The sequence below is a fragment of the Perna viridis genome, chromosome 1 (genome assembly GCF_037379345.1).
Source record: "Perna viridis isolate PV_CMFRI_1.1 ecotype Kerala chromosome 1, ASM3737934v1, whole genome shotgun sequence".
In the NCBI taxonomy this organism is placed as follows: domain Eukaryota; kingdom Metazoa; phylum Mollusca; class Bivalvia; order Mytilida; family Mytilidae; genus Perna; species Perna viridis.
Window position 1 is genome coordinate 7748019 of NC_142445.1, and position 10029 is coordinate 7758047.

The 10029-nt window shown below is 31.3% G+C and overlaps 2 protein-coding genes across 8 annotated transcripts in view; one reads left to right on the forward strand and one right to left on the reverse strand.

Annotated features, from left to right (window-relative positions):
• The window catches only part of LOC148627063 (uncharacterized), a 55094-nt gene extending 49995 nt beyond the window's left edge, over positions 1-5099 (forward strand). For 4 of the 7 annotated variants that reach the window (XM_088566680.1, XM_088566663.1, XM_088566705.1 and 1 more), the window contains 3 exons: positions 919-1011; positions 1928-2002; positions 2901-5099. In XM_088566680.1, coding sequence (XP_088422806.1) covers positions 919-1011; positions 1928-2002; positions 2901-2999 — 267 coding nt within the window. In that variant the 3' untranslated portion in view covers positions 3000-5099. Of the gene's footprint in view, positions 1-918; positions 1012-1927; positions 2003-2298; positions 2360-2900 lie in introns of all 7 variants that reach the window. The other 3 variants (XM_088566671.1, XM_088566698.1, XM_088566688.1) reach the window with 3 other exon arrangements.
• Positions 5100-7060: 1961 nt separating this feature from the next.
• On the reverse strand, positions 7061-8661 carry LOC148627064 (large ribosomal subunit protein mL64-like). Its single transcript, XM_088566716.1, has 2 exons — positions 8149-8661; positions 7061-7398 (listed from the first exon to the last, which is right to left on the reverse strand). Exons 1-2 carry the CDS (start codon positions 8640-8642, stop codon positions 7107-7109), a joined length of 786 nt encoding a protein of 261 aa, XP_088422842.1. The 5' UTR covers positions 8643-8661; the 3' UTR covers positions 7061-7106.
• Positions 8662-10029: the final 1368 nt, after the last annotated feature.

Here is a 10029-nt window from a genome sequence, read left to right on the forward strand (position 1 = left end):
AAGCAGTTTTAATGTGACCTTTACTTGTAGCCAATACGATCATAGCTGCTTTCATGTTTGCATGCAGATTGATGCAGCTTTTTCAAGCTTTTATGCATTATCTCAGATAGAAAAGAAAAAATGTAGAAAACTGAGAAAATTTTAATAACATCATATAAAGATATTGCATGCCTGTCATGTGAAATTTCACTTCATTGTTATTAAAATGGTTTGCTTACTTGTGCATTCATTTGTATATTCTGATTTCATTATTTCACTAACCATCATAACTCAGCATAATTGTGTGTATATTTTACTGTGTAATCTATCATAGATGTGTCTTAACCCCTGCCTTAACAACAGAATTGTCATTTACAAACATGAAAATAATGTTTCAAGGTTTTGATTTGGTATAATTGAGTTAGATCTACAATACAATACAACCCAGGGTTGGATCCAGAGATTTTGAAAAGGGAGTTCCATGGTAGTTTCAGAAGAACAAGTGGTTATGCACCATAAATTGCCCAAATTCTGCACAAAATTAACAAAATATTCCACAAAAGGGTGCTCCAGTCACCACCCCAATTGGATCAACCGCTGTGACATACCCATAAATTCTCTAGCATGTGTATTTGAGCTAGAATAAGACATCATCAAACCTTCCATGAATATCTTGTATTCAATACAAACATTTTCAGCTGTATTATTTTTTTTGTTTTTTTAAAAGTCAGAAAAAGAATGAAGAATGACCCATTATGTCCTTAATTAATGTTGCTATTTCTATGAAACCATACAAAAAGGGAAGTAATCAATGAATCTTAGTCTAATATATGTACATGCTCTTTGGGTTCTATACATTAAAAAAAAAAAATGATTTATTTTAAACAAATTTGATTATCATAAAGAGGATGTGAATTAAAGAATCCCAATGTTTTCCAGTTCCATGTTACAATAACAAAGAATCCAGAGTTAGGATTCAGTATCGCTGGTGGTATAGGTTCCCATGGTAACCCTTACAGAACAGATGATAGTGTGAGTGTCTACTAACTCCTCACAATCCAATCTGAACATAACAATGTGATGGTGGTGGAGGCATTATTCTTACATTCTCTAACCATTCATCATCTATAACTTCTATTAACTTGCAATTAGCTACTGCTATATATCTGTTTGGATTCAGACCAGTCCTTTTTTTGTCTCATTGCTTAACCTTAAAAATAGTTGACTTGACTAGATTTTGAGTCGTGTTTTTTGTTTTTTGTGTTAACTATTTATACCCTAATAATTTTTATTTAGCACTGCAAGCCAGAAATGCTTGATTTTTATTTTAGGTTTGTTTCTTGCTTACAGCAGACTTTTAACTTGGAAAACTTTTTACATATGAAGATAGGTTATATGTTGATACATTTTAATTCACATTGATCAAAAACCCCTACTTAGTGAATTTGAGTGAATATCTTAAAAGCTAGAAGGTACAACTCAGATTTTTCTGGTAACCTGTAAGTTTTCGTGTATACTGAGAAGTTTATGGGTAACCATTTTCAATTTTCAGTTTTGAGAGTTCAGTTAAGTTCCTAATACGATAATATGTATAAAGATAAAGTAATGTCAAAGAACATTTTCTTGTGGTTAATTTAAATGTCAATGTTAGCTTATTTTTCAGTGTCCACCTTTGACAGAAAATTGTCTTGATTTTGCTAGTGTGTTCGATTAGGAATATTAAATTGATCAATCCATAGCACATTAAAGAAGCTAAAAGGACATTTAATTGAACCCAAGGAGTATATTTTATACACAATTTATCAAAAATATCAAATTGTTCAGGCTTTTTTTTTCAAGATCATGTATTAAACTACATCAAAAACCAGCTCAACTATATGATGTTAGTTAACTCTGTGTACATTGAATGATATATGTATTAATTACTTCATATACTTTATAATTACAGGGTATATTTATCACCAAAGTATCTCCTGGAAGTCCTGCTGCAATGTCATTACGACCCGGTGATAAAGTACTTGAGGTAAGGGAGGTAAAAATTTCAGAATAGATATTTAATTATAACTTGATTATTAATGTTAATAATGTTAAGTGGTCACAAATCTAAAATTTTATCAGAATTATTAATAGAAATGTAAAAAAAGAAGACATTTAAAAAGGTTTTATTATCAGTACCAACAATACAGGTTGTCATCCTTCACATGATTTCAAATATGTACCTTTTTTGCTCCAATTATGGGGAATTAAGCAAAGTTAGCAATATTATATTGGAATTTTGACAAAGTAAAAATATCAGATAATTACTTTGATCCTTTTCAGTCTGACCAGCAGTATACACAATTTGACACCCATTTCTTTTACCCTATCACTGAAGATGAGAGTAAGATTTTAAATCCTGCTCCTTTTGTAACACCTGTTGTGATCATTGTAATATATCCTACTAATATCTCATTTTGACTTAGTAACATGGTTTTCTCATTTATATCATTGCTGTATTGGTTGTTGATGAGATTGGGTAGCTTTAATTTGTAAAACTTTATTTGAAACTTTGATATTAGATGAACACACACTTGATAATGAAAGGACATTGTAGACTTAAAAAAAAACCCCAAAATTCAACAACTAAAATGACAAGGTTGGAAATATACATGAAATAAGGCAATGAAATTTGTTCACAGACCTTTACCTCATTGAAATAGAAAATAAAATTAATTGCTGAAAAGCACTAAATATGTTGTAACAATTTGTTAGTATGTTATATTGTTAATGGGCACTTTTTTCATTATTTCTTTGAAATGACATTATATTATTTATTGCAGCTGAATATTTAGTCTCATAACACTAATTATTGATTAAATAATTGTGAACTTATAACAAATATTTTTCTACATATTTATAAATGTGTATTTTGTTATTTTCAGGTGAATGGGCAAGATTTTAACATTAAACACGATGAGGCTGTAAACACCTTACAGAATACTAAAACTGTGTCACTCTACATAGAGAGAGAGTTTTTATGAACAGGAGAAGGGGACTGTGAAGAAACTCAAATTGTGTTCATTTTAGTTTGGAATGAAATTTTATAAAAGTATGAACAAAAGGCAGGGCATTGGTATTGCTGTCATTAACAGTGTATGTAGAATAGAATGTGCCAAGGTTGTAATATAAGGCCAGTTTATATGGCTAGCATTTAATTTATTTCATTGTGTTGTACATATCAAAATGGCAGCATTCATCTTATTTAAAGTTTTGTAATGGCTTTGAATTTTACATGATATCCTGGAAAGACCATGCATGTTGAAATGATGCATTTTTTTCATAGCTCTTTAATTTTTTCAGGCCCTTTTAATGTTACTTGTTTTAAAAATAACATAGCTTTATGTTCAACATAGTAAGATTTTAGATCTGAGGATAATTTATCTCTGAAATAAAAAGGGGAGATAACCTACATGTTACAGAAACAATTGATAGGTACTCTTTAAGGATAAAGTTGTTTACTTTCTTAGAAATCTGCTGTTATGGAATTCTTGCCTAATGGGAAAAGAAATACTGTTGGATATAGAATTTGTGTTATGTTTCAAAATAGTGTTTACAAGTGTTTTATTCTGTATATTTTCAGATTTTTCAAATTTCTCTCTGTTCAAGAAACCTTTTGATACATGTTGAACTATTTAGCTTGCTTTATGTTGAAGTATCTTTTTTGTTAGTATGGTTTATCAATATTTAAAAAAAAATCATTGGTATTTAACAATTTGACTGTAATGACACAGTTTGCCTGTGAAAAACAGAATTTTATTGGGGTATTTAGAGAACTAAATCAGTGTTACCCAATGAATGGTTTATACTGGTAATTCACACTGTTGAACATTAATTCTACTGGTAATTCACACTGCTAAACATTAATTTTACTGTTATGTTGAATCTCTGTAGATATGATGCCGTCCATTATGTTATTTGTATATCTGCATAATATAAACGACGTTATTTAAAGTATGATACTGCTGGGATTTTACATGTACTGAAATACAAAGAGGAGTATTTGTTAAAAGCATGTTTACATTGGTTTTCTTTGTTGTTGTTTTAAGGCTTGTGCAAAAACAAAAAGATCTGAATTGATGGGAAGATTTTTTTTATATCTTTCTAACACATTATTCATTCCAAATTTTTAAGTGTTGTTTTATTTAATGGTGTCTCAATAGTTGTTTTGACAGAGTTTTGTACATGTTTTATGAAAATGTTTCAAATTTATAACTAGATTTTTACCAACTTTATTTTGGTTTATACTTTCAAAAGTTTTATAATTATAAACTTTAATTTAATTGGTTTAAGAAATGCAAACAATTATAGAATTATAGATGTTGTCATATATTTTTATGTCAAAATAATTTTAAAATTCATTTGTAAAATATCAATGGTATAGATATTTAAGGTTTAAATTTTACAACTTATTTTTTTACTTTTATATGGTTGCAAAGAAAAAAAATGCATACATATGTTGTTATGGTGATATCATTTCAAATAGAATTCTGCTATTTTAAATCTTAGATTTAACAACTATGATCCTTACTGTATGTTTACTGTGGATTTTGCCAATGTCTGCTTCTGTGTTGGCTTTATGTGAATTGTTTTTTTTCAAGTTATTTTTCTTGATCCCATTCTTACCATGGATATATTTTATCAGAATGAAAAATAAGAGTTGTGTTAGCCTTGGATGTTTTATCTATACTCTCATAAACTGGATAGTAAATACTAGACCTTTGTCATTGGCAGTTGTAACAGGTTTTTAATCCCAAAGAACATTCAATGTGTTGCATTGAAGTCATTGCTACAATTTTGGTGATTAAATTTGAAGTTGGATATTATTTTTATCTGTTTATGTATTTACTATGCAAGCAAATATGCAAGATGTATTAACTAAGCATTCCTTTTTACAAATATTTAGGTTTAATTAGTATGATTTCCCTATTAAAATATTTGCCAGAATTATTTATTTTTGTATATATTGTTGTATACAATACATTGTTCATTATTTGTAAATTCAAATGTCATGCATAAAATTAATACAAAGGAATTGTTAGTTGAAATATAAAAACAAACATTAAAAATATTTTGAAAGTGTCTCCAATGAGTTTTCCATACTGTTCATGTTTCTTACATATTTTTCAACTACGGAGTTAACAATGTCACACTTAGTGTGATGACACCAAAAAAAAGTGGGCTTCACCAATCTACCGTCAGAAATACTCCAAACTAACCTTTTCTTTTTTACCTTATCAGTAGAAAAGTGCAAGTGAACATTGCATCTGTTGTCTATAAATTGTTCTTATTAGTTCATCATCAATCATCATGGAAACCACTTCACTGATTACAATGAAACTCAGCAGGAATGTTGTACAATCAATCCAATATATAAACCAAAACCTGAGTAATCTTATAACCTGTCTAAACCAGACACCTGTGGAAACCAAAACTTGAGTAATATAATAACCTGTCTAAACCAAAACCTGAATAATCTTATAACCTGTCTAAAACAAACCTGTATAAACCAAAACCTGAGTAATATTTTAACCTGTCTAAACCAAAACCTGAGTAATCTAATAACCTGTCTAAACCAGACACCTGTATAAACCAAAACCTGAGTAATCTAATAACCTGTAAACCAGACTTGTATAACCAAAACCTGTGCAATCATAACCTGAGTAATCTTATAACCTGTCTAAACCAGACACCTGTGTAAACCACACCCTTAGTAATCTAAGAACCTGTCTAAACCAGACTCCTGTGTAAACCAAACCCTAGTAATCTAATGACCTGTCTAAACTAGACACTTGTGTAAACCAAAACCTGAGTAATCTAATACAAGGCTGTAGCCAGGGGGTGCAATGGGTGTAATTGCACCCCCCTTTTGAAAAAAAACGAAACAAAAAAAAAATGATTTACATATTAGCCTGTAATAAAAGTGAAATCATACCAGATAACCCAAGTAAAATTGCTTATCGGTGATCAGTTCGCACCCCCTATTCAGAAAACCTGACTACGGCCTGGCAATAACCAGTCTAAACCACGTTTCAAAGACCATATCAAATCAAATGTATTTTGAACTTAGGTATGCTGAACACCTGTCTAAACCATAGCCAGGGGGTGCGATAGGTGTAATCGCACCACCCTTTTGAAGAAAAAAAAAAAAATGATCATCTATTATTTATCTATCTTTCAAAAATCTTCTCCTCTGACACTTCTTGACCAATTGAAACCAAACTTGGTATGGAAGTTCCTTGGGGTATCATGCATAGAACTGATGTGAGGATTTTTCACCCATCGAAAAGCATGGTCGCCATAACTAAAAATAGAACATAGGGGTCAGACAGTAGTTTTTCGCATATATATCCAAAACAGTTAGGTTTAGCCAAATTCTGACCGAATATAAATGTTCAGCATGATGGGATCAATGTGTGGTCAAATTTTCATTTTAATCTGTTCAGCCATGTTGGAGTTATTGCCCTTTTTCAACGTTTTTTTTGCTATTTTTAATGTTATTTCTTTCAAAAATCTTTTTTTCTGACACTACTGAACTAATTGGAACCAAACTTGGTATGAATGTTCCTTGGGGTATCTTGCATAGAACTGATATGGGGATTTTTGATCCATTGAAAAGCATGGCCACCATTACTAAAAATAGAACATAGGGGTCAGACAGTAGTTTTTCGCATATATCTCCAAAACTGTTAGGTTTAGCCAAATTCTTTCAATAGCTGAAACAATCCTTATTCTTAGGACTAAAAAAGTCTACAGGCATAAAAGTTGTCAGGCGCCTTCTTATGAGAGTTATTGTCTTAATAGGGGAAAATGACAGGTTTTTTTTTTAGTTTTCAGCCAATGTCTTGAAAACTATGATAGATTTACTTTCATTTGCTGAAATGATCTTTATGATAAGTCCTATCAAAGTTTTCTTGAGTCAAAATTGTTGGACAACTTCTTGTTTAATTTATTGCCCTGGAAAGGCAAAATTCAACCAGGTGAGCAATTCAGGCTCCTGGGAGCCTCTTGTTGTACCCTGAACATGTTTAAACAGTAACAAAACTCACAAATGACAATTTATTTTAAAAAATACTGGTACTCAAAACCAGCTAAGATTGTTTGGCAACTTTTTGCAGCATAGGGCTTATTTTAGCCTTTTTCTTCATTTTACGTGCTAGCTTTTTAGCCTTAGCTTCCTCCTCCCTTCTCATTTCCATAAAGTTTTGGAAGTCTACACTATTTGGTTTTACTGGGTAGCCATAATGTTCCTCTGCCTCATCCAACATCACCTTTTTCTTTAATTTGGCTTCTTCTACTTTCTGTAATTCTGTCTGCTCCTTGTCATTATATGCTTTCAATGCACTATCCATTTTTGCCATCCCTTTTTCCACTTTTTCTTTCCTATGAATAAGGTAAAAATGATATATAAGTTTAAGAGAATAATCAAGGAAACCAAGGTTATAGCAGTAATCAAAAGAATGTAATCCAGGGACAAAGAACCCAGACATGGAAAACAGACATACACAATAAAGAACATGAAGTAACTGAAATCATGCATACAAAGCAACAAAAGCAAAAAAACTCATTTCTCCAATTTGGTGAAAGGATTATAGGATATTGGTGAATTATTCTATTTAATTTCAATTTTGATCTTCAGTTTTAGTTGATGATAAATGCAGACATCAAAGTTCCCTCCCTGATTTATTAATTTTATTCTATAATTGTAGAAATATTAAAAATTATAATCTGGCTTTGATAAATTCAGTTAACATTATAAACAGGTGGTATTGTGACATGAAAGAAGGATCATTTTATACCATTAATTTCCAAATAAACCAAGGTATTCTGGTTAAAGTTTTTTTGTAAAATATAGAAAGAACCTAAGAAACAGATTGAACCAAACTATTGGAGGGTGATTTACAGACACTATTACAGGGGTGAAACATTTTTCAAAATGGTGATTCCACTGGAGAGTGGAGAAATTAAAATTTGTGTTGACTGTAGTGTAGGCCAGCAAGAAGGGAACACAATTTGTTCCCATTAGAATACTGACCATTTGTTGAAAAAACATGTCCACCCTAATATGTTGTTGACCAAAAATTCCAAGTACAACTAATTACAATCATATTGATACTTGTAAAGAAATCTTACAACTGCTTTCTAAAATCTGCTTCAGCTTTTCTTTCATTATTTAAATGTGTCATCATCTGTTGAAATGAAGATTCTAAAATTTCATCATCAAGCTTGGTGGATTCTAACTCATGTTTTGATGGCCAGCAAACTCCAGGGTCAATGTTAGAATCTTTTCCATATCTAACATACAACTCTCGCAAGAAACTCTTACGTTCAGAATTATCTTTGAATGTCATCTCTTCATAGTATTCCATATCTGGCATTTTTCCATGTACCAACTGCCTCAGATGAGGAGGCAAATTCGAAAAATTTCTTAAACGTTCAATGTCATTTTCTCTGAAGTCCGTTTCCACATCAGGCATTACTAAAGAGTCATCTTCTTTTTCTTCTGTCGTAGTCGTAGAATAACGCGAAATTCTACTATTTCTACAATTTCTGCAAAAAAACTGTTTTGTAAATGACTGAGGAAGCAGTTTTTTCATGAAAGTGACACTTGCCATGGAAGCAGCCATCTTGCCAGGGGAGGTAATAACGTTCGAAATAGGACAACTCGGCACATCACGATATCGGTACAATAAAATAAGGCACACATCCATAGGCCTTTATATCCATAGCAGAATCTAGAAACTTTGTTAAATTACTGTAGCTAAACCTGCAAAATTCAGCATAATTTAACTTGCAAAGAACACAATAGTATAAGGCTTACAAAGCACATTTTTTAACAGCTGATTATACACACTACATGTATTCAATCTAATTAATGTAATGAGAATAGGTATGGTGTGTATGTCAAAGAGACAACAACCCCACCGTGATGTCAGCCAATGCCACCCATGGGTCTTCAATCAACGATGAGGAAATCCCCAAACTATAGGACAGGCTGCAGCTGGTCCCAAAACATCATTATACACAGGTACATTGAAAGAGTTGCCCCTATATACTCATGTAACATAAAACATGAACTAAAGGTGAAAACGAAACAAGATATACAGAGGCCAGAAATTCCTGACTTGGGACAGACACAAAAAATGTAGAATACATATCCTAAATGTTTCTCCAAATGAGATGACAGCTTCTATTTTTGACAATGTTAACAGATTCCCACAGGAGAATGTATTTACTGTTTTTATGAAAATATTGTAACCCATCGGAAATGCCTTTTTATACTACTATGCTGCATTTACTTAGCTTATTATCAAATATGAACAAAATTACAACGCATCAATTACAGAGCACCCATTTGATTTTTATGAAATAATGCCCATAATATTCTGGATCTGTATTATGAATATGTCACTCTATAGATTATATCATGTACATGAAGGAGTTTTTACCAATTAATGTAATTGTTCTGTAGATTATAAACAGTATTCATATCCATATATTTGTCAACACTAAAGTGCAGGTCTGCCTCTAGACCAGATGTTTATGATTAGTGATTCATGCATTTCTCAATCCCAATTTTTTACTTGAAATCCTCAAGTAGACCTCATAGAAACTGTATTCAAATAAAAGTTGCCCACTGGAGATATTAAAACTTGAGATATGATAAATCACAGCCTGACTGGTTTTTAGGTAAACTTAACTTAAATATCTTCAAATGGTCTATGTAGTGTAAATGTAGTAGTCAACTGAGAACCAGTTTAATGTAAACCAATATATAATCACATTTCAGGACATCAATTTTATTTCCCTGTACTCCATAACAAAAGGTGATTTGATTTCATGATTTTTTCTTGATTTCAAAAACAGCAAAAATAAATAGCTTACCAAAAATTAGTTGGTTAACAGTAATTGTTTTAATTACTGACAGATAAAACAATTGGTGCCACTTTCAATGATGCCACAGGAGTGGTCAAAACAAACACCACAGGAGTGGTCAGAACAAACACCACAGGA